The sequence below is a fragment of the Stegodyphus dumicola genome, chromosome 6 (assembly GCF_044657685.1).
Source record: "Stegodyphus dumicola isolate Sdum_Otavi_A_Nest chromosome 6, ASM4465768v1".
Taxonomy (NCBI): domain Eukaryota; kingdom Metazoa; phylum Arthropoda; class Arachnida; order Araneae; family Eresidae; genus Stegodyphus; species Stegodyphus dumicola.
This window is the reverse complement of record NC_140773.1, coordinates 120930677-120958612: the sequence shown is the minus strand read 5'-3', so window position 1 is coordinate 120958612 and position 27936 is coordinate 120930677. Positions and strand designations below refer to the sequence as shown.

At 32.4% G+C, this 27936-nt stretch overlaps 2 protein-coding genes across 9 annotated transcripts in view; one reads left to right on the top strand and one right to left on the bottom strand.

Annotated features, from left to right (window-relative positions):
• The window catches only part of Hacl (2-hydroxyacyl-CoA lyase), a 173320-nt gene extending 149170 nt beyond the window's left edge, over positions 1 to 24150 (top strand). For 2 of the 6 annotated variants that reach the window (XR_015041707.1, XM_085818860.1), the window contains exon 18: positions 23911 to 24150. Coding sequence is in view for 1 of the 6 variants with exons in the window: in XM_085818861.1 (XP_085674987.1) it covers positions 6350 to 6352 (3 nt within the window). In the remaining 5 variants the exon portion in view is untranslated. Of the gene's footprint in view, positions 1 to 6349; positions 7079 to 16014; positions 16099 to 23910 lie in introns of those variants that run through there. The other 4 variants (XM_085818861.1, XM_085818858.1, XM_085818857.1 and 1 more) reach the window with 3 other exon arrangements.
• LOC118204385 (uncharacterized) overlaps positions 8470 to 27936 on the bottom strand; it is a 50296-nt gene continuing 30829 nt past the window's right edge. The window contains exons 3-6 of one of the 3 annotated variants that reach the window (XM_085818869.1): positions 24313 to 24376; positions 17639 to 17686; positions 16792 to 16848; positions 8470 to 8671 (exon numbers count right to left, since the gene is read on the bottom strand). In XM_085818869.1, the coding sequence (XP_085674995.1) occupies positions 8612 to 8671; positions 16792 to 16848; positions 17639 to 17686; positions 24313 to 24376 (229 nt within the window). In that variant the 3' untranslated portion in view covers positions 8470 to 8611. The remainder of the gene's footprint in view (positions 8672 to 16791; positions 16849 to 17638; positions 17687 to 24312; positions 24377 to 27936) is intronic. The other 2 variants (XM_035376714.2, XM_035376715.2) reach the window with 2 other exon arrangements.

The window sequence follows — 27936 nt, the reverse complement described above, 5'->3', positions numbered from 1 at the left end:
TACACAGCAAGTTAGAGCTCATTTTCTGATGTATTGCACAACCTACACTTCAATTGCATTTTGAAGTATCTGACATCTGGAATAAATCAAAAGTCACCTTAAAGATATTTGAAAAGCAGCAACACTTATGCATATCATGCCATTGCATCATTAGATATTGTTGTTGTGTGGAAATGTTATGTATTAGTTTACTGTGCTTAGTGATTATATTTACAGTAACTAGTGAAATGTAATGTTTATATTTGAGATTTAATTTTTTAATATAGTATTGTATAAATGTTTTTCATTTGATCACGTTAAAGTTTTTAGCTAGCGAAAAGTTTGCGCTAAAAGGCGGTTTTTTTCCGTTCACATGGAGCGACCAGGGTCGGCGGCCAGCTTCCTTTTTCGTTCCATTATCTTTCGGGGCTGAACGCGTGTTTTGCTCGTTTGGAGGCGAATAGCTTTAACGGACGGTGCACTTGACAGAATTATGGGGTTGAAAACTTTCCGCGTTATTTGCGCGAGCAAAAGGGTATGTCAAAAGTGGACTGATTTTTCTTCTAATTTTGGAGGTTAATTATTGTTTCTGCTCTAGTTGGTTAGAGAGGGTTCCAGTTTTGTGTCAGATAGGGTACCAATAGTGAATATTGAGGCGACAGTATTTTGAGCATCACCGAGGTTTTAAAAGTAGTTGCACGAGAGGCAGGGGAAGATCTTTAGCAGTTTTTCACCTTTGAAAATTTACAATTAGAAGAAAGAAGTGAGCGTAGTAGGGAATTTAGCTATGGGACCGACTGTGGTCTACAAGTCCAGTTTTCGGTCGACCCTGGAGTTGGTTTGTCGCGTTTCGGCACTGCCTTTCAGGCCACGCATGAATCGTCGCCTGAGAATAATTCAAGAGTTGAAAATTGCATGTTAACTCTTAGAGAGTATCAGTGTTTTCCTATTGGAAAAGATGAGCTCCTTTCCTTTCTTTGAAATGGTGATTTCCAGCTGCTGAAATAATTGCTTAAACTTTCATAAAAACCTCTGGACTTTCAATTGTAGAGAATCGGCGAAGCCGACTGCTTGATAATCGCTTTCTACAAATTGACGATGCGGGATTCTTGATAAGTTGTTGATTTGTTGGAGGGAGTAATCACACTTTATTTTAGATAACGATGAAGCAGCCAACCGTGAGTTCCTCGAGCAGTTATCAGACTTTGGTTTTTTGACAACTATTAATTTTGACCGTATATAGTTCCTATGTATTAACCGCCAGCTCTCCGAGCCCTCGCAGACTGATGTGTATTCTGCATTCATATTTTTTCTCTCTCGTTTCGTTTGTTGATTATTTATTAATAATTTGTGAAAGTGAAAAAAATGTTTAATTGAGATGAGTTGTAATTTAAATTAAATTGAGGGAAAATAAATGTTTCTTAAAAAGAAATTTCACTGAATTAATGCGTATTCAGTATTATATCAAGTAATTTAATTAATTACTAAATGTCAGAAAATAAATTGTTCATTATTCTAAATGAGACTTATTAATTAATGATTTGTAGTATTTATACACATAATGAGAGATAAGCGTTTATACTGAAGTTTCCTTTTAGTGTAAAAGTATAAATTGTTCATTATTCTAAATGGGAATTATTAATTAATGATTTGTAGTATTCATACACGTAATGTGAGATAAGCGATTGTATTTCCTTTTAGTGCAAGAAGATTCATTATTTCAAATATGAATTATTTCTTATTAGGAAATTAAAATGTTTAGGCAGTTAAGAGAAAAATGTTGTAGGGACCTAGATCCAGAAATCCCAGCTATCTAACATTATAAATTTTGTGGAACATTTAATAAATGTATTTATTGATTTATTATTATATGCTTATCTGAGTTTTTATCTGTCGTCTACAGTAGGTCACCCATGTGCGGAAAACATGGTTATTTCTTTCCAATTCGAACCTGGGTAAGGTTGCGAGTAGTAAGGCAATTAATTGTGTTGTAACTATACGATCAGATTAATTAATTTTATCTGAACTGGTGATTGGCTTGTGGGATTTATCCTTCGGAGTGTTTTGAGTCGTTCTGTGTTATATTCAAATGAAAAGTGTTTGCGGCTATCTCTAGAGTTGTACTGAAGTTTGTGCGTTTTCAGGAAGAAGAGCTGACATAGTTTTAGTTTAGAGCGAGATAGCAATTTGTTATGGATATATTTTTAACATTTTTCTTTGATAAATAATCGTTTGATGTTACCAAAACACCAGGGAAGATATTATTCATTCATTATTTTCTAAAAGAGTATAAGCGTTGATCTGATAAACGTAATTTTACTCTGTTGATGATTTATTTATTTTAGTCTAACTTAAAGTCTTAGTTTTACAAAGCTTAGTCACAAAGAGATCAGATATGTTTTTTGAGAGAGAGTTTGAGTTTGGGTGTTTTTTTTTTTTTTTTTTTTTGTCGCGGCACCGGCAGAGAAGTTAAGTAAGCAGGCACTTTAAAAGTAATTAAATGTTTTTCGTATTTAACATTGTACGTCCTGCTGTTTAACAGAGACTGAAAATTGCTGATCCATATGATATGTCACAGAACATACCTAATGAAGTTTTGATTGGTGCAGATTTCTACTGGAAAGTTGTCAACGCCTAGCACCAGTAAAATTAACGGAACTGCACTACCTAACATGGTGCCTTCGATTTTTGGTTTGATTATTAGCGGATCTCGTTCTAAACTACTATTACTCTCTTATCCCTAATTCATAATGTTAATATATCAATTGTCACGCATAAAATACATGCAGATGCTAGAAATTTTTGGGATTTAGAAACCATTGTCATTAAATCGTCTCAAGATGGAGAAATGTCCACTTTGGTACAGAAATTTTGAAAAGTGTCCACAATTCTTACAAAGTCACAGAGGGTCGTCGAATTGTGAAGTTGCCAATGAAACAAGATGTCACCCCATCTTCCGATAATTATGATCTGGCCCTGAAACATTTGCATATCTTGAGCAAAAAACTGTCTGTTAATCCAAATTTAGATCATATTTATATGGAATGCGTGCAAGTTTATATTGATGAGAATCAAGTCGAATTAGTCTGTAATACTAATGATTCTGAGTCTTACTATCTTTCACATCATGCAGCTCGGAAGCAAAAAAAATGGAGAAACAAAATGGAAGTTTCCGAAGAAGCCTTGACTCCAGATCATTTCATTTAACTGGTCAGAAACTGACAACACTGCCATCGGAACCTGAATCCGAAAATACAAAACTTACACGAAATTACAGGATGCAGCAAGCTTTGTTGGATGAATTTTGGAAGAGATGGCCTAAAGAATATCTTTTAGAACTGTGCAGTTATCATTAAGTACGCAATATCGACAAATTAGTTCACAGTAATTAAGACACAATAACACGCCGCATAAATACTAATTCAGAAGTCAAACAACAAAAATCAGCGTTAATTTACAAAATTTTCACAGGACTAGTTTCGATGGTTTTACCGAACCATCATCTTCAGCTGCAAAACCGCAAATGAATTCATTTGCGGTTTGTAATTTGTAAATTAACGCTGATTTTTGTTGTTTGACTTCTGAATTAGTTCACAGTAGTAAAGGAGATCTGGTACTTTTGCGGAAGGACTTTAAGGCCTCGGCATATGTGAAAAGGACCCTTATTGCAATGGTAATCGAAGGCTGCGAGGGAAAATGCAGATCATGCATATAGCACATTGATTGCAAAGAAGTGACTGAGCTGGATAGGATGTTATGCCCTCTCGATAGACAGTCACGTGACGTGAGTCACGATTTTCTTACGCACTGAGATTGATTTAAATTTTGAATATGGCTACACAAAATCATAAGAACGAAATTTTTATGTTTAGTTCAATTGCATGTATAATAACGAAAATAAAATGTGTATATAAACACATTAGATCTGGAGAAAACTTTTCTTATGTAGAGATTGCGGAGAAAATAGAAAATATTTTAAATTTTTGTTGTTTTCAGAAGGGGTAGGGGATTCAACCCAAACTGTTCATTTAAATCGTGTCCCACTTGGTTTAACAATTTGCACATTTTTCCTTGCTTGTAATTTGAAATTTCATATTATTAAGAATTTTAAAGAATAGCATCCGAAATGTTATGACATGTTAAATTCAGTTCTTTATGTGAACAATCTGCGTTATGGATTCAATACCGTTCAGGTTTCCTGAAACTGTATTAAATACGGAATAAAAAAGGATATAAGGATAATACTGATTTCGGGCAAGGGACAGGATTTTTTTGGAATTGAGGTGGAATCCGACTAAGGATAAAATTAAATTAGATTTAAGAGATGTTAGGGGTTTAATTGAGGCCAGAATCACCAAGCGACATGTTCTAAGAGTTATTTCAAAGATATGTGATCCTTGTGGACTGAGTAGTCCTTCTTTAATTACAGTGAAAATTCTCATACAGGAGATGTGGGAACTAGGTCTGAAATGGGACGAAGATTTTTCAAGTGATTTGCAAAATAAATGAAGAACTTGGTGTTCTGAACTTTGCGAACTTGAATCACTATCTATTAAAAGAAAACCTTTTGAAAGTGCAGAAATAAATGAAGTTTCTCGTCATGCGTTTTGTGACACCAGTCCCAAAGCGTATGGAGCTGCTGAGTTCCTCAGGTACGTGAATTGCAATGGCCAAATTAAAGTGAGCTTTATCATGTGAAAATGTAAGGTTGCTCCTTCAAAAACTTTGAATCTTACAAGATTAGAGTTAATGGCACCACTTCTCGCTACACGAGTAGGAAATTATTTACAAGGTCTTTCCTGATTTCGCGAAACAAATTTTCTTATGGGGTGACTCTCAAATTGTCCTTCGATGGTTGAAAGGATCATCTAAACAATGGAAACCATTTGATACCAACAGACTGGCTCAAGGGCAATCGCTGACTTTACCAGAATGTTGGAACCATTGCATAGGCTTTGACAATCTTGCGTACCTTACTACCAGAGAAGAATCGGCTAGTAGGATCCTGAGAAGTTCTCCGTATTGGTCAGGCCCTGCCTGAATATCTAGAACGCTTCACTCGTAGTCTATTTGTTTGAAGGGATGTTTTCTGTTCTCAAGTTTATGTGAGAGTTTATATAGTTTTCTCAAGTTTATAAACTTCTTTGGCTTCTTCCATCTAATTATAAATTTGTTGAACTATTGATCTGTGATTTTTTATACTAAAATATGCTATTCAAGTATTGATGCATCTTTAACGCTTTTACGAGGACAATTCTGGATTGTTAAAGATCGTCAGTTTGTGAAAAAGATACAAATAACTGTCTGATTTGCAAACGGTTCCAGTGAAACCTAGAACGCAGGTGCTTGCAGCTTTACCTCCTGATAGAATTGAAGAGCATCCCTCTTTGATATATGTGGTGCGGACTCCTCCGGACCCTTTTCTATTGTGATTTTCCTCTTGTCACTCCGCAGCTGAATGTAAGTGTTATTTACTTACATTCAGCTGCGGAGTGACAAGAGGTATCCACTTAGAATATTAGATCTAAAAGTAAGTACTGATTCTTATTTTGTTAGGATTTTTTCTCGTTGAAGATTATGTTCCGCTATATATTCTGACAATGCCAAAGATTTCAGAAAAGCCAACTGCGAATTGAGAAAGTGGTGGAATCAGATAATGATCAAGTTAAAAATATGTTTGCTTCTAAAGGTATAGTTTGGAATTTTATAGTTGAAAAAGGCCCATGGTGGGTATGTTTCTGGGAGGAACAGATACGAATCGTTAAACTTGCTTCTAACTGTTGGACGATCATCTCTTCCTCTGAAAGTATTGGAAAGTGAAGCCATGGTTAAATCCAGGCCTAAAGCGTATCTGTACAACGAACCGTCAGAGCCCTTTCTATTCATCCCATCTCATTTTCTCGTTGATAAAAGTTTGGTGTCTTTACTTGTAATCAAACATAAAAATGAAGATTTGAATGTTAACAGAAATTCTTTGGCAAAGAAATGTAAATATCAGCAAACTCTTTTGAATAACTTTTGGAAAAGGTGGAGAAAGCAGTATTCACTTAATCTGAAATCAGCTTATATATATCTCCACAACCAAGTAAAATAGCTTCACTTAAGGTAAATGATAATGCTTTGATTAATGATGAGCGTTATGCCAAAAATATGTAGCAAAATGTTTCGAGCTGTATCCAGTAAGAGACAGAAAAATTCGTTCTTTTCTTATTCAGACTCCTAAAGAAAACATAAAACAATCAATAGGAATTATTTATAATTTGGAAATTATTCCTTAATTATGTTAGTTTAATTTGAAGTGTAAAGCTATTAATTTTCTTTCTATGTATTAATGATAGTTGTGTTGTAACTTATCTCACTTGTTTGACAGTAACATCAGAACAAGCCAAGGAAATTCTTCGCGGCAAGGAGTGTAAGATTGCGCCCGTCGTTTGCAAGACCCTTAATCATCATACAGATGAGTGTACGACTTCGCTCAGTTCTTCCCCAATTTTGATATAGAGTACCCTGGCGGAACGGGTACGACGGTCTCCCAACCCTCTCCCCCCTACCAACAGCCTCTCGAGGGGACTTTCGGCTCGTTGCATATTTAGAGTGCACAGTAACTATGCATTTAAAAATATCCGTGCCTTCTCCGGGATTCGAAACCAGGCCCATCGGAACGGCAATCAGAGTCCCTTTTAAAGCTTGATATTTGAACAATTTTTATTTAGAAGTTGAAAGCATAATTTGTGTTTATATATTAAGTTATGTATTGCGTTATATTGTATTATTTATATATTGTTTATATATTTTTATATTATATATGTTTATATATTTTATATTACGTATGTTTATATATTGTGTTATCTATATATCAAGAGATTGTGAACAATTTCGATGCTTTGTATTTGATCTAATATTCTATTTGTGTTTTTTTCATATAACTTTAAATGGTTCTGAATGTAAATTTTGTTGGAATAAACGATAAGTGTACTCAAGTGAGCTCAGAAGGGGAGCGTTATATAATTCCCGCGCCATTTAGGTAGAGGGCGCTGTGTACGCTTTATTAACCAAGTGGCAGGCATAATGTTAAAGGTGTATGACGCGGAAGGCAGAAATGCCTAATAATACATCCTCAACTATTTGATTTTGTTATATTTTTCTTGTAAATAAATATTATTGTTTTTTCGAAAGCTTCGTTGGTGCACCATTAGACACATTGAACCATCAGATGCAAAACATGAATTGTACAGCTGCGGTAGCGGCGGAGAAGACGATAAGCATATTCTTCTTGAGCGCATTCTGCACGTCCAGAACAAGAAGATACTTTAGGTTACTGGAAGGTACCTGTGTGTATCTTGGCCACCAATTTTTCTGAACTTTTTGGAACTGAAGAGACAGTTTTTGCTTTTTGTAATTTCCTTCTTAGTTTAAATTATTGAATTTTCTTTATTTTATTACCTTTTAAATTTTATTATACTTTTACTTATTTTTTTTTTTTTTTAATTTATAGCATTGTCTCCATTTGTAGTGTTATTCTACATTTATTTGTTTATTTTTTTAGTGAAATAACTTAGCTGTATAAGCCTCGTGGTGTATGTATAAGCCTGTATAAGCCTTTGTGAAGTTAGAGTTAGCACAAAGAAAAGTTTCAAATATTCCAAAATTCTTTGAATTACAGTTTACTACTGATTAATCGGGTGTGTGCGGGTGAAATAATTAAGTTGCGGACTAACCAGGCTTCTTCTAAAAAGTTAAGTTTGTTTATTCCGGAACGATGGATACTGATACTTGGAGCTGTACAGAACAGTGTACTTCATGATAAACAGTGCGTCACGTAGCTGTACGACCCTTAACAACGGTGCGTACCAAGTATTTTTCTTCACTATGAATGGTGCCTGAGACTGCAGAGATTCCGCACATTTACTGGCCCTCCTAAGCCTATAGATGGTAAATTTGCTATAATGTCATTAGATCTTGACCAATCTAAACAGAAATTGCGTGATACCACAGTCTATAGTTCCTGTAGGCTACCATTCTCTCACGATTTAATTCTAGGACGTGTTGGATGAGATATGCTTTTTTACGTGGGGCGTAACGCGTCATCAAACACAAAGAATCAGTGAATAAATGCCATTTCCGAATGAAACATCTGCTATTAACTGTATCTTTTTATGCTGCTTTGAGATGTTAATATATTTGTCTGTGTTGTGTGTATGCGTATAGTATAAAGAACATGGCTATCGCTCAGTATGTTCTTGTTTTCCCGCAAATTTAATTTTTGTCGTGAGCTTCCTTCAAAGTGCAGAAATTTTAACGGCCAAAAGTCTAATGTGTGATTTTAAACTTTGTACCATTAATTGTTTTTATAATAGTTTTCGAATATCATAAATTAACAGATCTGAGCCACAGACATCATTACTTAAGCTGTGCGTATTTGGTTTCGCGATTTCTGACGTTAAACGCTATACTTTAATGCACGGATGTGAAATCAACTATAAAACAAAGTTTTCGCTTTAAAAATTCGCTTATTTATTTTATTATATTTGACTGTAAATTTATCTATATAACATCATGACAATTTTAGAAAACACATAATGATCTTTCTTGATAATTCTTCTTTAAATAGGGTGTTCATGAGAAAGGATTATCAGTGTTGTTCACACTTATATTTCTCGTTATATTCTGTAATCAAGTCTTGTGTGCAATCCTGGTTGGAAGGAAAAAAACAGAACATCAGTTTCATTTTAGTTATGAGTCATAGTTTGGATTCAAGATGGATGAGTCCTTATAATTAAAATAGCTTCAAAAGTTTAGAAAATTGAATTAATTACATGCTCTTTGAATGATACACAATGAATGAAATGTTTTAAAGTTAAATAAAAAATTAGTTTCTCACGCAACACATGACTTCATGAGTATTACCAGCTTAAAATATTTACCTTTTATTTTCGATTTTATTAGATTCAAGTTGGAAACGTTACGTATGACAGTTCTCGAAGCACAGCGTGAACACTCAGTTACACATCAGAAATTAACAGCTAAAAGAGTTCCTTATCAAAAGATTTAATTCACCTCTGTTCCAAGTAGCGGTAATTAGAAATATTTTTTTCTTACACAGAAGAGAAATTAAAATCTGTTGTGAAAGAGACTTTCGGCTCTAGAGTGCCAATACAAAAAACGTATGACGTAGTTCGGTTTTCACTTTGTAATTTATGTGATTCGGACAAGAAAATAACGATTGAAGCACTTTTGACTGATTGTATTTCTGAATCGCAGTTTAAAGTATCACATAACAAATTAATGCAAATACTTTCGAGGAAGAACATTCAGTTGTCAAACATAAGTAAATCGTCAGGAAATGAACTGTCTCTCCTTATTGGAGCGCAGTATTTTTGGGATACTCATACGGGAGAAAAACAGCGATTAAATAAATCTTTGTATTTGATTGATACTCTCTTTGGACGGGTTGTTCAAGGTCGAAACCCTCCATCAGATTTAAATGGAATCAGGATATTTCTATCATGAAAATTGAATGTTGCGCCGCATTAAATGAAAAACTAACGCAGTTTTGGCAGTTAGATTCAATGGGGATAAATGATACTCACAGTGGAGATTTTAAATTTAAAAAAGAAGTTATTTCTCAATTCGAAAGTAATTTACAATATGAAAATGGAATGTATACAACTAAATTATTCTGGGACGATAAACCAGAAAACTTGTCTAACAATTTCGCGGTAGCAAAACGAAGATTTCGTAACTTAAGTGTGAAAATGAAAGAAAATGATTGATTTTATAATGAATATAAGAATATAGTTAAGGAGCAATTAAAACTGAATATCGTTGAAAAATGTCCTTTCGGCTTACAAGAGAATTCTTATTATATGCCTCATTCAGCTGTAGTAAGATCGGATAGGGATACTACGAAAGTCAGATTGGTTTTCGATGCATCGTCAAAAGGTAATTGGTGCAAATCTCTTTATGAATGCTTAAATCCTGGGCCACCGTTGAATCCCAGAATTTTGGATGTAATCTTGCGATTTCGCGAATATGAATATGCATTTAGCTGTGATATTCAGGGAGCATTTTTGACCATAGGAATAGTGGAAGAGGATAGAGACTATTTACGTTTTTTCTGGTTTCCAGATGAAAGTGATTCAAAAGCTTACAAAATTTTACGAATGACTCGCGTTCGCTTTGGAGTGACATCAAGCCCATTTATCCTTGCTGCGACTATTAAATACCACATTAGAAAATATAAACTTGAACAAAGCGAAACTTGTGAAATGCTTGACTCGGCACTTTATATAGATGATCTTTTTTACGGAGCAAATACAATAGAGAAAACTTTAGAACTTTCACAGAGCGCTGTAAAAATTCTTAAAGATGCGAACATGAATTTAAGAAAATTTATTACTAATTCGGATGAGTTGGAAAATTTATGGAGTGAACGAGGTTTGTCTGATGTGACAGAAACCAAAGAACGTCCTTTGAAGGTTTTAGGCATAATATGGAACACCGAAGAAGATACTTTTAAGTTAGATGTAAAACCGCTACTGGACATGACCTGTGATAGGAAGAATTCAAAACGTAGTGTACTTCAGACAGCTTTGTTATTTGATCCAATGGGAATTGCATCACCTTTTATTGTTCTCATAAAATTATTAATGCAAGAAATATGGAAACTTGGTTTAGGATGGGATGATGAGCTATCAACTGACTTGAAGAAAAAATGGGATAATTGGTGCTCTCAGATTTATCTGTTGAAAGATTTGACAATAGAAAGAAAATATTTCTCCATACCATGGAAGTTGGTGAAAGAATTAGAACTACACATATTTTCTGACGCTTCTCCTAAAGCTTTCGGAGCAGTTGCGTACTTCCGTTACGTGTCAAGTGATGATTGTATTTATACAAGTTTTATCACTGCGAAATCTAGAATCGCATCGCTTAAAAGGTTGACATTACCGAGGCTTGAACTTATGAGAGCTGTTATTTCTTTTAGACTTTTCCAATATTTGAAAACAAATTTTAAATTTCCTGTGCCTAGGGTATATATGTGGACAGATTCCTTAATCGCTCTTCATTGGATTAAAGGGAAAGCTTCAAAATGGAAACCTTTTGTATCGAACCGTGTATCTGAAATCCAGTCTAGAACTGATCCTGCTAATTGGAATCACTGTAGTGGGCAGGATAATCCTGCAGATTTCATATCTCGAGGAGCTACCGTGGAAAAGTTTATGTCCAGTTCGATTTGGATGCAAGGTCCAGAATGGCTTCGGTTGAAGAAAAGGGATTGGCCAAAAGGCTCTAATTATGAAATTTGTCTAGAGATTTCTCCAGAAGTATATTGCGAAAAAAGAAGTAAACTGGAAGAAGTATCGTCTTTTGTGTGCGAAGTGCAATCGAATTTGACACATTTAATAGATTTGAATAGATATAGTAGTTTAAGAAAATTATACCCTGTTACAAGTTAAATACAACGATTTATATACAACCTTAAATTTAAAACTAAACGATGTGGTGAACTAAGCACTGGAGAACTTAACGAGGCTGAAATTATCTGGACAAAAACTGTTCAAAGTGAAGCTTTTGCGGAAGAGTTGTCCTCTTTGAGACAGGGTAAAACGATTTCTAAAACTTCCTCTATTCTAGAACCGAATCCCTTTCTTAATACTGACGGGATAATGCATGTTGGTGGAAGACTTCAGAAGTCAAGACTTTCTTACCTTCAAAGACACCCAATTATTATGCCCTCAAAACATCACTTTGTGAATTTATTAGTGTGGGATGCACACAGCAAAGTGTTTTACGGTGGAATTTCTGAAACTTTGATAGAAATACGCGAAAGATTATGGATAATTAAAGGAAGACAAACTGTTAAAATTATCTTAAGAAAATGTGTTCTGTGTAATCGATTTAATTCTTCTCCTTTACCGTTACTGCTCCTTTACCAGTAAATAGAACAGAAGAATTACCTCCTTTTTCTGTAGTAGGTATAGATTTCGGTGGACCACTTTATACCAAAGACAGTGATGAGAAAAACTACATCGTGTTGTTTACTTGTGGAGTAACACGAGCTCTTCATTTAGAGTTTGTTGGTAGCATGACCACAGAAACATTTCTTCTTGCTTTTCGACGATTCATTGCTCGTCGAGGTCTATGTTCTCAAGTTTTGACGGACAATGCCAAAACTTTAAACGATCAGAACTTGAACTTAAAAATTTGTAGACTGTCATTAATCATCCAACAGTAAAAGACTTTTACGACTCCCACAAAATCCAATGGTGCTACATCGCTGAGAAAGCTGCGTGGTGGGTTGGCTTCTATGAAAGACTAATTAAATCTGTAAAACTTGCTTTACGAAAAACTCTAAGAAAAACCACTTTATCTCGAGAAGAGTTAGAAACTCTAATTATTGAAATTGAAGGTGTTCTTAACTCTCGTCCTTTAACTTATGTTTATTCTGAATTACAAGAACCTATGCCTCTAACTCCAGCTCATATGCTATTGGGGCGCAGGGTGAATAGTTTGCCTCCTGCCAGGCTTCATTTTGATTCTAATTTAGTTAATAGGAAAATGCTAATTAAAAGATTTAATTATCGAGAAAGTTTGGTAAGTATGTTTTGGAATAAATGGAAAAATGAATACTTATTAATGCTGAGATCTGTTCATTGTGTTAAACCTTCAGGAAAAATTACTGAATTTAAAGTTAATGATATTTTATTAATTCATGATGAAAAGCTACCTAGACACTTTTGGAAATTAAGAAGAGTTGTAACAGTATTTCCTGGCAGAGATGGAAAAGTAAGGTCTTGTGAAATTAAAACAGGTACATCAGTTATTAAAAGACCTGTGCAGCTTTTATATAATCTTGAAATAAATAAATAAATTTAATTGTTCATTATATGTTTATTAATCTGTATTATTGTAACAGGACTATTCCATATACGTGATGAAAGTTTAATGTATGTACAGGTATTGAGTTGCCAGCTTATTATCTTTATTATACTTTATTGCAGGTCACTTTACAAATTGTTTAAAGATGAATGATTTGTTTATATAGTAAATAAGTGTAGTTTCTTTAATATGTGAATTGATTGAACTTTACATTGTAAGAGTTTCTTTTGTTAAATTTGTATTAATGTAAGTGTTTGAATGAACCCCTGGTCATTCGGGGGGCAGTCTGTAGAAACTCTATTGCACCAGATGGCGCTGTGTGCGCTTGAATTCTTCGGACTAGTGCATAATAATAAAATAATATATCGACGAAGAAAAAAATGAAATGTTTACTGCTAAGTAATTAACGATAATTTATTCAGTGTTGTTAGATTACTCACAGCGAGCTGACACACACACTACTTAAATTACAAATGAGTGTGAGTAGCTTGCGTTCAGCTACCTTCGGCTTTTGGGGGACACGTGCACTCAGAACTTGTACGCATCCCCCGATAGCTGAATGTGGCCGAACTCATGGTCTCAGTTTTCCAATCATAGTTTTGCACGATATATTGGTGCATGCATGTGCATGCACTTTGCTTTATTATTAATTATTACTTAATTCATATTGTTACGGATTTCATAGTTGTTTATTTATTTAGTTTTTTTTTATTTAGAATTGTAATTAGATTTGCTTCATGTTGCCTTAGCAACGCAGACGATTTTTGAAAAGACAGCTGCGTTGGAAGGTTAAAAATAGAATAGCGCGTGCATTTAATACCTAATAAATAAATATCTCGTAATTGCTGTTGCCATCCACAAAAATCCAGATATTTATAGATGTTTCCAGTATATTCAAGAAATTAATTATAAAGCTTATAAAAGCCGAGAACAAACAACTCATCTCAGTAGTAGCTGTAGTTCTAGCGAACTGTTTGTTTACTTAATGTTGTGATTGATTTGTAGCGATTTCGCTGTGAGATAGAATTAGTTTCTGTGTTTTGAATTGATTTTTGCTAAATGTTTGGCATTTTGTGATATTGTTAGAATATTTTTGAAGAAATATTTCAGCATTTTGATTTATCTCTTGTGGAAAGAATAAATTTTTGTTAACTTTTTAACGTTAACCGTGTTTATTCCAGCCATTTGTATTCAGTATGTCTATATCAAAACCAAGTGGTAGTAAAATTAAACGAAAAATCGCTGACGAACATAGAATATTCCAAGTAAAATGGGAACTAGAATATATTTGCTGTGAAATAAAAGGTAAAATAATGTGCTTGATATGTAATAATACTATTAATGTACCAAAGTTATATAATATTAAACGTCATTACGAAAACACAAATCGAAATATAACAATTACGAAGGATTAATGAGAGAAGAAAAGTTGAAAGAGCTCAAGTTAGGAGTGAAAAAGCAACAGTCCATGTTTAGTAAAGTATTGCAAGAATGTGAAGCGGCATTACATGCAAGCTACGTCTTGTCCGAGTTGATAGCTAAACATTCGAAGCCTTTTACTGACGGTGATTTCATCAAGGAATGCCTAATGAAAGCTGGAGAAATTGTTTGTCCTGGAAATGTGAAGGCTTTTCAATCAATTTCATTGTCTCGAAATACAGTTACGGAAAGAGTTACTGATTTAGCCGCGAATTTAAGTGATCAGATCAAAGCAAAATCATCTAGTTTCGAAAGTTTCTCCATTGCCTGTGACGAGAGCACGGACATTAGTGGCAAAGCTCAATTAGCAGTGTTTCTTCGTTCTTGTGACAAGAATTTTAACATTTTTGAGGAAGTACTGGAACTAATACCGATGCCTGGCACTACCACAGGAGAAGATATATTTACTTGTGTTTTTGGACTTCTGCAGAAATACAATCTACCTTTGGCAAAATAAAATTCTGTAGCTACAGATGGCGCTCCATCAATGACCGGGAAAAATAAGGGCTTCGTACCATTACTAAGAAAAAATCTTAGTGAAATTCACGGTTTAAACAGTCATAATATGCAATGTATTATACATCAAGAAGTTCTATGCACGAAAGTAATAAATATGGAGAATTTTTTGTCATATATAAAAAAAGTTATAAATTTTATAAGATCTCGAGGTTTAAATCAGCGTGAATTCACTGCTTTCTTAAGTGAGTTAGATAGTGAATATTCGGTTTTGTCCTACTATACCGAGGTACGTTGTTATCTTGCTCCAAGATTCTCAAACAATTCTGGGATTTGGAAGAAGAAATATGTCAGTTTTTAAAATCGAAAAATCAAGACGTAAGTTTGTTTTACGATCCAATATGGATACAAGATTTATCTTTCTTGGTTGATGTAACCAAACACTTAACCGATTTAAATTTATCGTTACAAGGAAAAGATCATATCATTACGAACATGTTTGACATAATTAAAGCATTCAAATGTCAACTATTTCTTTGGGAAAATCAACTTAAAAATGAAGATTTGACGCACTTCCCGACGTGCAGCATGAACAAATCAAGTTTAGATGATACTTGTTCGTATCAAAAATACGCAGAAAAAGTTGCAAATTTAACAACTGAATTTGAAACGAGGTTTAATAATTTTAGTTCCCTCGAAGAACATTTTTTGTTTTGTTTTCTTCGATTTTCTCAATAAGAGTCAGTACCCAGCCATATGCAAATGGAGGTGATCGAGATTCAATGCAACTCAAATTTGAAAGCAAGATTCATTGAAGTGGGCGTGCCTGAATTTTACAAATATTTACCAGCCAGGTTTGAAAATACTCGAAAATTCGCATATGAAATTATTTCCATGTTTGGTAGCACTTATCGGTGCGAGCAGTTATTTTCAGTCATGAAAGGTAATAAGTCTCCTATTAGAAACCGTATTAATATGATCACCTTGGGTCAGCGTTGAAAGTTATCACTGCAAACAAAATTTCTCCCGAAATAGGAAAAATAATAGCAGAGAAGAGATGTCAAGTATCAGGACGTAAACATTAAATTTTTCTTGTTCTTTTCTATATAAATATATATATATATATATATGTTTATTATTGTATTATTCGAAATAAATCTACGTTTCTATGAATATTTTTTTTTTTTTTTTTTTTTTTTTTTTTTTTTTTTTTTGCAGCCCGCCTAAAGTAAAACCTTGTTTGTTTGGCCCAAGTGTACCTATGAGTTTGACATCCATGCCCTAAATAAAAGAAAGATGTTTATGTCTTTATGTGTCCTTCCAAGGAGCTGGTCTAGGAAATAAAAATTTCTTAAAGAGTGAATAGATTTAATTTGAAAGTTTGCAAACTTTTAAATAAAAGACGAATCAATTCACAACTGAAGTTTTATGCTTTTGATCTTTATTATAATTGCTACTTTCCGTTAGCTCTCACCAGTAAGCAAATGAGTTTAAAATGCTTTTAAAAATGAGAATTTTGGATGTTTAGGAGATAGAGCTTCTGGTAGCGGCATTTGTAGCTTCAAAACCTTCTACCACCCAGCTCTGACAATTATTATTCTGCATTAGCAATTTGCTAAGTGACATTAAATCGTGCCATTAAAATTGAACCATCTTAGTGCCAGCAAGTACCGGTTTTGTTTATACCCACAAGAGGTACCTTCTATTTAAATTCAAATTTAATAAAAATGTTTATTAAAAAACATCACTGAATTTTATTATATCATATTTCGCTTTTCAATATTATAAGATCTGATGGACTTGGAATTAATTTTATACAAGTATAACTCTATGACGTTGATATAGAAATCAGAATACATTGGGTCAACGGCTTCAATAGACGAGTTGCGATGGTTTTTCCCTATATTTATTCCCTAGATTAACTTTCTTGTTTAATAAAATCATTATAATCAATGCCAGACTGGTAGGAGTATTAAAAACGCTCTAGGAACTTACCACTACTTGACTCCAAGCATGACAAAAAGTTTGCTGGAATGGATTGGAGCAGTATTTCTAAATAAAAAGGAACAATAAAGAAATTAAAAGGGAATAAAACAGGGAAACGCTCTGCTGTCGAAAACTTGTCGACGTGGTTTCTTAAAGAAAAGTACTTTCATTTCAGCTTGTTAGAAATAAATAGACACAGAAATAAAAGCTCTAAAAAGGCATCAACCATTTCTTATCGCTTTCTGTTACAAGAGGATAGGCAATAACAGTCGAAGGCCAGAACTACGTTAAGAAAACTTTTACGTTGCTAGCGCTATTTTGTTTTGAAAATCGCTGACAACATTTTGGTCGCTTTTCACAAAATGTGTTAATTCATTGCCAGAAGTCGATGAAATATTTTATTACATTTATTTCCAAATCCAGTTATGTTTGCTCACCTCTTACGTCCATACCAATGTCCAGTTCCTTAACTTTCAAAATAATGCAATTTTTTCATTATTTTAAAGACATTTAGACAGATTTATTTTAAATTTAGCATTTAGACAGATTTAGATTTATTTTAAAGACATGTGTTTTAGCTGCAACTATGTTGGGCGTTTATTGTAAAATTTATTTGCAGAGTAACTAAAACCAATTCGGCGTTTGTCTGGCTTGAGCAAAGTTCGAATCAAAAGAGTCTTAATTCTACTGCAATGTTTGTACAATGAAGTACCTTTCTTGAGAAAAAAAAGGGATAAATACAAAAATACTAGACACTTCTGATATTCTTTTGGTGATGACATTAAAAAATATCTCAATAGAGAATGAAACAATTTAACTATATTAAAATTTACGTATTTTTAAATTTCATACTTACCGACATTAGATCAATAAAACGCTGTGTAAAGAGTTGGAAATATCTGTCCTGAAAAAACAAAGTACAACCTTTATTAAATAAAAGTAAAATTCGAGGTTTTCCGTAATTACAAATTTAATACACATTCATATATCGAATTTTCTTTATTTTATAGACTTTTATTTAGTGGTCAAAGTTACACCAAGATAGAAAAGTCTTAGAAACATCTAACGACATTTTATAAACGTTAAAAAAATTGTTGCTTTAGATTTTCCCCAAATCAGCCTGTCGAAGTAAATTTAAAAAAAAAAAAAATCAAACCATCGATTTGCAGTCTAATTAGCAAATTTATTGAAATAAATTTTGATAACAAAAACTTTAAATAGCTGCAACGAATTCTGGTCTAATAATCGTAGTTTATATAGTAGATTAAAAATTTTTGTTTTGTGAAAGTGGTCGGCTTTTTTTTTGTCTTGCTTGGAGAAACACTAATTGATGTTTATAACAAATTGATGTTTTAAACTAGTATGTACATGAGAATTCCATAGTTCAGTTTACGAGGTTGCATAGCTTTTGAGTTTTGCTGGCCCATGTGTCTTGTTTATTTTAATTAGCACCTTATGTTTTGCGGCGGTTTTTTCATGCACCTCTACTCTATGGTATACATCAGGATTTCTTAAACGTTTTGGTGTGGGGACCCAATAATATTTACGAAAATTTTGTGGGACCCCATAAGCATTGCGCAAATCCGACACACGCGTCAGTCACACGTTCACTTGTACTGTAACAAAGGTAGGTTTTAGGTCATTAACTTTAAAAATTAATGCAAAATTAACGTTTCTATTACAAAAAAAATGCGCTTTTCGAAACGCTTTCGTTTTTCCTTTGTCTGCAATATCTTATCTTTATTTATTTTAAGATACATTATGTAAAAATATTTGGTAATTTTAAAATTATTATAAGTTAAAGAAATGTCAAAATTGCTAACATTTTTGGCGACCTAGTACTGCAGGTACCGCAACCCCAAATGGAGTCACGACCCACAGTTTAAGAAACTCTGGTCTACATCATCAGAAAATGTAAATGGAGTGAATTTTAAATAAAGAAAGAGATCTTTCATTTCTTTTTATGTCATTGTAATTATTTAGCGTCTTATGCCTGAGAGAAATAACGCTAAATATTCGGACGATATTTCGTCAGGCTGTCTAAAACGGGTTAACTTAGTTTTTAAAAAGTCAAAAGTTCAGTCTCGTAACTCATCATAATGCTCAATAATAGCTGAACTTATCCAATGAGATTGGCTAAATTTAACATTCGATGAAACTTCATATTATCTTCTTAAATTCAAACCGAATTACGTTACGAAATTTAAAGACGAACGATAAGAACTTTCTACTTGTAATTCTTGTAATTCACTTTCTACTTGTAATTCAAAGTGATGCTGATCTCCATCTGAACTTGTGAAGGGTGTCAGTGTCAAAAGCAGTGGATACTAAAAATCTTATTTACGAAATAGAAGAATTGTAAATAAGTAGTACTTGTATATAGTAGTAGTAATTACACCATTATGCAGAACCTACGGTAAGCAGCATTATTTTTTAGATATTTTGGAAATGGAGATTAAAGATTAACACACACTGAAATACACTAGCTCCTAAAGGTTAAGTATGCGACAGTAAAACCAATAAAAATGTTGAAGAAAAGCTTTGATTGATATCAGATTGCATACGAAAGTAGCAAAAGCGTTTACGCAAAAAAGAAAATTTAGTTTATGTACAATGCGAAAAAAAAAGACAGTTCGATATCTCCCCTTCTACTGGGTCGATTGACAAAATTCAAATTGCGTTCTTCATGTCTCGAAAGCGCGACTTAGGATATATATTAGATTTAAATATAGCTCTATTCTAATATAGCTATTTTGATACGAAATCGGACGTTTTCTGAAATAACATACCTTTTTTTTTCCATATTTCGATTCTACGACTCTAATTATGCACAAATATGAAATTTTGTAAAATTTGGCGCGGAATTTATGGAGAAATTCAAAAATTTATGTGGGGGCTTTTTTTCAGTTTGCGCCAAGAATAGTTCACTTAGCGAACTTCTTAATACATGGCAACCTATTTTCCTTTCCCATGAGAGGAAAAAAATCGCAACGTTCTTTCATTCAAATAATGTTCTCTATATTATATTTTATGATATTATTTTAAATATTTTTTATTCTTTTTTGAATTTCATTTAAATTTTTTAAGTTGCATGGTTTTTTTCGAATAACTGTTTTAAAAATTTCTATTTACCCATTCGAACTGCGTAGTTTAAATATAAGGAGCATCGTTTATTTTTTTCAAACAATTTCTTTTTGTCACAGTTATTATTTTAGGTAATTTTAAACTTTTTAGACTTTTATTTTAAATTTTTGTGTTGCATTGTCTCTTCAAATTTACTATTTTTTCATTCGAACTGAGCGTATTAAATATATTTATTAATATAAATTTTCCAGGATTTTATTTTGGTTATTTGAATTGCGTTTCTTTCGGAAGAATACTTTGTGTCCCACACTGCGATGCATCTGGAAACTGAATATATTAAAAGAATAAATACAGTAAAGCACAGTTAACACGCCTTTCAATGTTCCGTTCAGAAAAGCCATATAAATGAGAAAGATGTATAACCGACATTTTAACTTGTGATGATTTGCATATATTGCTTTAAATAGCTTTAACATTGTGCTCATTGCTTTACACAATTTTATCATCCTACATTTAGTTTCTTAAAATTTTATTCATATTTTAGTCAAATATTTTATTTTCGAAATCGGAAGAATCAAATATCATGAGATTAAAAAGTTTTAAATTAAAAAAAAAATACTAAATTTTATGCAAAAAAATTATTTTTTTCTTATTAATGGCTTCCTCTTTTTCTTCAGCCATTCTCTAAGTATATTAAAAAGCATCCAACTTTTCAAGGTCATCTAGGTATTTCTGAAATTCATTTTAAATAAACTTATCGCCTTCCATTTTATAAAGGCCCACAAACGGCCGAGCAGTAAAGTCGCTGAACACTGATAGTTCGCTCCGGGGGTTCGGATCCCGGCAATTGTTACATGGGCGTTTTCACGTTTTTCTCATTGTAACGTGCATGCCAGCTGATTTTCCTTAGAAAGTTCTTCATGAAGCTATCCCTCCTTTTAGGGCAGATAGCCCTGCTTTGCCGTAACTTAATCATCCAATTCAATCCATTTCATTAGTATTTGGTCAGAGCCTTTATCAGTCTTTAGATTCTAAGCATTTTGAAGGCATGAGATGAAAGGAAAGACTAGTTTCATCAAGAGGGAAAACGTCTATAGGTGACATCCACATACATCACTGGATAAATTTCTGAATATTCAAATAATTCGACTAAGAAATCACGGGATTCTCCGTTTATGATGGTATGATGTTCTATAACGTAATTTAAATTTATGCAAACATATAGTCGAAAACCAGTCACTCTTCACTTTAATCTGCAATGATATCGTTTTTGGCTTTTCCGTTAGCACAAGCTCAATTGATGGTATTTGCTGGTGTGCACATCCAAGTGTTTTCTCTTTGAACACCCAAATGCCTTGAAGTATTCTGAAAGTATATTCAAGAGCATCCAACTTTTCGAAACACCTTGGTATTTCTGACAGGCAAATTCCCCTTTAAATTTTTGCTTACTTTACTCGCTAATTTTCTTCTTTCCTTCTACATTTATTTTCAGTGCTCACCACAAGAAAATTAAGATTTTGTGTACACTTCCATAACTTTTGCAATCTTGTCATTTTTTTTAAATATCGATTACATAACTGCGTTTTCAGTTGAAGACAGCTTTTCATTTTCTAGGCATTTTAACTATAAATAAAGTTTAAAGCACAGACCAAAGGATAAATATTTTAATTAAAAGAATTTTTCTTAAATGACAAAGAAAGAAAAACAGTCCAGCAATGTTTGTGCTGTAGCGCTGAGTAACCCGATTATTATATCGGCTACAAACAATCTAAATCATATTAAAGATTATGTTTTTTATACAATCTATAACACGAGAGAAAATTAGCTATTTAAAACATTCTTTCGAAGAATATTAATGTAAAAATTTATACTTATATATATAAGGCTGGGACATGACTCAAACTATCAACGTCCTGTTTGCTTAAAAACATTGTGAAAATAAACATCAAACGAACTTTCTCAGTTCTAGACAATTCAATTTAAATGCAATCAAAGTAAAGTAGCAGACGATAACACGGCGAAAACATTTACTCTTACAAATATCTTAAAATAGAAAAAAAAAAAAAAAAAAAAAAGGAAGAAAGAAAGAAATTTAAAAAAAGTTAATTTGAATATTATCATCTATATTTTAAAAAAAAAAACTTTTCATATAGTATTAATAAATACTTATTACGCATCATTGAGGGTAAAGTTCCATATAATTATTTCTCCATAAAAATTTATTTGAAATTTAAGGTTAAAAATAGCTATGGCAATTCATTGTAACAAAAGTCCATGAACAATAAATTTGGCGTTATTATGGCTCAAAAAAAGATGCGAAATTTCGAAACGCGAAAATATGTAAATTCGTGTATATATTCGGAAATTTTGAATAAAAAATTTTATTTTTTTTGCAGGTATGCTTAGACTACACCTATTTCATGATGATGGTAAAAATTTTATAGGTCATAATTCAAAATATTTTTCGAAAAATTTATAAAAATTATTTAAAAATAGGAATTTTAAAAATACAACACAAAACATGGGTGAATTTTATTCGGAGTGAACCTAAATTTCGAAATGTGAAGGGAAAAATCAAAAATGTTTAATAAAAAGAGATATTAATAAATATATGCCAAATTCAATTACCATTGATGAGCTAAAATTTTGAGAGCTAATTTTTTAAAAACTATTCGTGCGATTTTTACAAAATTTGACAGTTTGGTAAATTTTTTAATTTCTCCATAAATTTCGCACCAAATTTTACAAAATTTAATATTTAGGCATAATTTGAGTCGTAGAATCGAAATATGTAAAAAAATGGTATGTTATTTCAGAAAAAGTCCTATTTTACCTCCAAATACCTATGTTAGAATAGCGCTATATATAAATCTAATATAGATCCTAAATCGCGCTTTCGAGACATCAAAAACGCAATTTGAATTTGTCAGTCGACCCTGTAAAACGGGAGATATAGAACTCTCTCTCTTTCTTTTTTTTCTTTTTTTTTTTTTTTTTCCGCATTGTACAAAGATGAAAACAATATTTAATATTCTTGAGTCATATAATGACATCACATTTGAATCATTAACAAATCGATATTTAAAAATAAAAATAAGAAAACAAAACTTACGTTAATGACGTATGGAACCACCCTGCACCTTCACACAAACCTTCCAGCGATTTTTTATGCTTTCAGTATTATAATCAATTACGCAATGCTAGCAATAGCCATTTTTCCAATAGGGCAGAGTCCAACGGTCTGAAATTACTGGAATCGGCAAAACTTCAGAGGCAGCACACTCGAGAGCATCTCAAAATTTATAATGGGATTAGGATCAGAGGTATAAGGCTGCATACGAGAAATGCTTTTTGACTCTTAAGTTCTCTTTAACAATGTTAGCTTGATGGGGCAGACAATATCATGCATAAAGAGGAAATCCGGACCAACTGCTGCAGAATAGAGTCGCCCATTGGCGTGCAATATTTTATCCCGATAACTCGCATCCACCACAGAACCGTCTTTAAATATGTGTAGCTCGATGTGATATCGAATTGAAATTTTAGCACACGCTCTGTTGCTAAGTACAGTTCCAAATGAATGACAGCGCCTAGGTTGACTGGAATAATTACATACGGGAACTAATTTCATTGCCAGAGTCATCGGTAGAAATCGCCACCAATGAGCCCTGTGAAGACTGATTTTATAACCCCTGGGGCCGAGACTGCCAAGGTACAGATACTAACCAGTAGCTTCACAGGTTTTACCAGAATAGACCTCGGGAGTACAATTTAATGACAATATAAATTCATAGATGAATTTTGCATTATATCCTTAAGAGTTTAATTTCTCGTTCCCATGAAACTGTATGATAAATTATCCTTCTTCTTTTAGTTCAACCATTATTTTGTGAGTTTTTCAAAAATTAATTTTTATAACCCATTCATATATTTTTTTATCATTTTAGTCTCAATTTGAAGTTGTTTTATCAAAAAGTCATTTATTTATTTAATTTTTACTTTTGAATTTTTTTTTTTTTTTTTTAAATTTTTGATTTGTATTAGGTCATTTCTTATTGCAGTTATTTACAGTTCATGCCAAACGGGAACGGTACATGTGGATTCCATAAAATAACTAAAATGTTCTAGATAAAAAGGGCAAGCGCATGGAAGTTTTTAACAAAGAAGGTTTATTTGAAATAAATGTGAAAATCAGATCTTTAATGTCTCATATTTAACTAAGAGTCTTTTGTAGTAAACTTGTATGTATTTTTACGAATTTTAGAAATAAAATTTGCATGAAGAGGTTTGTGTTCTAAATGTTTACGGACATATTTTCTGAAATACAAATGAAACAAGATTTAACACTTTAAAGCTTTATTTCCGTTAGTTTCAACAATTAGGTTGGAAAACTGTGTATTTGAAATTTTTAATGATTACATGCAAAAGATTAATATTCTTACTTACCTGTGTTTCCTTATCAGCTTCACACATCTGCCACATGCGCTCATTTATATCCTCCGACCTATATCTAACCGGAGGATCGAATTATATAATATATATTAAATATATTTGGTAATTTTAAAATTATTATAAGTTAAAGAAATGTCAAAATTGCTAAAATTTTTGGCGACCTAGTACTGCAGGTACCGCAACCTCAAATGGAGTCACGACCCACAGTTTAAGAAACTCTGGTCTACATCATCAGAAAATGTAAATGGAGTGAATTTTAAATAAAGAAAGAGATCTTTCATTTCTTTTTATGTCATTGTAATTATTTAGCGTCCTATGCCTGAGAGAAATAACGCTAAATATTCGGACGATATTTCGTCAGGCTGTCTAAAACGGGTTAACTTAGTTTTTAAAAAGTCAAAAGTTCAATCTCGTAACTCATCATAATGCTCAATAATAGCTGAACTTATCCAATGAGATTGGCTAAATTTAACATTCGATGAAACTCCATATTATCTTCTTAAATTCAAACCGAATTACGTTACGAAATTTAAAGACGAACGATAAGAACTTTCTACTTGTAATTCAAAGTGATGCTGATCTCCATCTGAACTTGTGAAGGGTGTCAGTGTCAAAAGCAGTGGATACTAAAAATCTTATTTACGAAATAGAAGAATTGTAAATAAGTAGTAATTGTATATAGTAGTAGTAATTACACCATTATGGAGAACCTACGGTAAGCAGCATTATTTTTGAGATATTTTGGAAATGGAGATTAAAGATTAACACACACTGAAATACACTAGCTCCTAAAGGTTAAGTATGCGACAGTAAAACCAATAAAAATGTTGAAGAAAAGCTTTGATTGATATCAGATTGCATACGAAAGTAGCAAAAGCGTTTACGCAAAAAAGAAAATTTAGTTTATGTACAATGCGAAAAAAAAAAAGACAGTTCGATATCTCCCCTTCTACTGGGCCGATTGAGAAAATTCAAATTGCCTTCTTCATGTCTCGGAAGCGCGACTTAGGATATATATTAGATTTAAATATAGCTCTATTCTAACATAGCTATTTTGACACGAAATCGGACGTTTTCTGAAATAACATACCTTTTTTTTTCCATATTTCGATTCTACGACTCTAATTATGCACAAATATGAAATTTTGTAAAATTTGGCGCGGAATTTATGGAGAAATTCAAAAATTTATGTGGGCGCTTTTTTTCAGTTTGCGCCAAGAATAGTTCACTTAGCGAACTTCTTAATACATGGCAACCTATTTTCCTTTCCCATGAGAGGAAAAAAATCGCAACGTTCTTTCATTCAAATAATGTTCTCTATATTATATTTTATGATATTATTTTAAATATTTTTTATTCTTTTTTGAATTTCATTTAAATTTTTTAAGTTGCATGGTTTTTTTCGAATAACTGTTTTAAAAATTTCTATTTACCCATTCGAACTGCGTAGTTTAAATATAAGGAGCATCGTTTATTTTTTTCAAACAATTTCTTTTTGTCACAGTTATTATTTTAGGTAATTTTAAACTTTTTAGACTTTTATTTTAAATTTTTGTGTTGCATTGTCTCTTCAAATTTACTATTTTTTCATTCGAACTGAGCGTATTAAATATATTTATTAATATAAATTTTCCAGGATTTTATTTTGGTTATTTGAATTGCGTTTCTTTCGGAAGAATACTTTGTGTCCCACACTGCGATGCATCTGGAAACTGAATATATTAAAAGAATAAATACAGTAAAGCACAGTTAACACGCCTTTCAATGTTCCGTTCAGAAAAGCCATATAAATGAGAAAGATGTATAACCGACATTTTAACTTGTGATGATTTGCATATATTGCTTTAAATAGCTTTAACATTGTGCTCATTGCTTTACACAATTTTATCATCCTACATTTAGTTTCTTAAAATTTTATTCATATTTTAGTCAAATATTTTATTTTCGAAATCGGAAGAATCAAATATCATGAGATTAAAAAGTTTTAAATTAAAAAAAAAATACTAAATTTTATGCAAAAAAATTATTTTTTTCTTATTAATGGCTTCCTCTTTTTCTTCAGCCATTCTCTAAGTATATTAAAAAGCATCCAACTTTTCAAGGTCATCTAGGTATTTCTGAAATTCATTTTAAATAAACTTATCGCCTTCCATTTTATAAAGGCCCACAAACGGCCGAGCAGTAAAGTCGCTGAACACTGATAGTTCGCTCCGGGGGTTCGGATCCCGGCAATTGTTACATGGGCGTTTTCACGTTTTTCTCATTGTAACGTGCATGCCAGCTGATTTTCCTTAGAAAGTTCTTCATGAAGCTATCCCTCCTTTTAGGGCAGATAGCCCTGCTTTGCCGTAACTTAATCATCCAATTCAATCCATTTCATTAGTATTTGGTCAGAGCCTTTATCAGTCTTTAGATTCTAAGCATTTTGAAGGCATGAGATGAAAGGAAAGACTAGTTTCATCAAGAGGGAAAACGTCTATAGGTGACATCCACATACATCACTGGATAAATTTCTGAATATTCAAATAATTCGACTAAGAAATCACGGGATTCTCCGTTTATGATGGTATGATGTTCTATAACGTAATTTAAATTTATGCAAACATATAGTCGAAAACCAGTCACTCTTCACTTTAATCTGCAATGATATCGTTTTTGGCTTTTCCGTTAGCACAAGCTCAATTGATGGTATTTGCTGGTGTGCACATCCAAGTGTTTTCTCTTTGAACACCCAAATGCCTTGAAGTATTCTGAAAGTATATTCAAGAGCATCCAACTTTTCGAAACACCTTGGTATTTCTGACAGGCAAATTCCCCTTTAAATTTTTGCTTACTTTACTCGCTAATTTTCTTCTTTCCTTCTACATTTATTTTCAGTGCTCACCACAAGAAAATTAAGATTTTGTGTACACTTCCATAACTTTTGCAATCTTGTCATTTTTTTTAAATATCGATTACATAACTGCGTTTTCAGTTGAAGACAGCTTTTCATTTTCTAGGCATTTTAACTATAAATAAAGTTTAAAGCACAGACCAAAGGATAAATATTTTAATTAAAAGAATTTTTCTTAAATGACAAAGAAAGAAAAACAGTCCAGCAATGTTTGTGCTGTAGCGCTGAGTAACCCGATTATTATATCGGCTACAAACAATCTAAATCATATTAAAGATTATGTTTTTTATACAATCTATAACACGAGAGAAAATTAGCTATTTAAAACATTCTTTCGAAGAATATTAATGTAAAAATTTATACTTATATATATAAGGCTGGGACATGACTCAAACTATCAACGTCCTGTTTGCTTAAAAACATTGTGAAAATAAACATCAAACGAACTTTCTCAGTTCTAGACAATTCAATTTAAATGCAATCAAAGTAAAGTAGCAGACGATAACACGGCGAAAACATTTACTCTTACAAATATCTTAAAATAGAAAAAAAAAAAAAAAAAAAAAAAAAGGAAGAAAGAAAGAAATTTAAAAAAAGTTAATTTGAATATTATCATCTATATTTTAAAAAAAAAAAACTTTTCATATAGTATTAATAAATACTTATTACGCATCATTGAGGGTAAAGTTCCATATAATTATTTCTCCATAAAAATTTATTTGAAA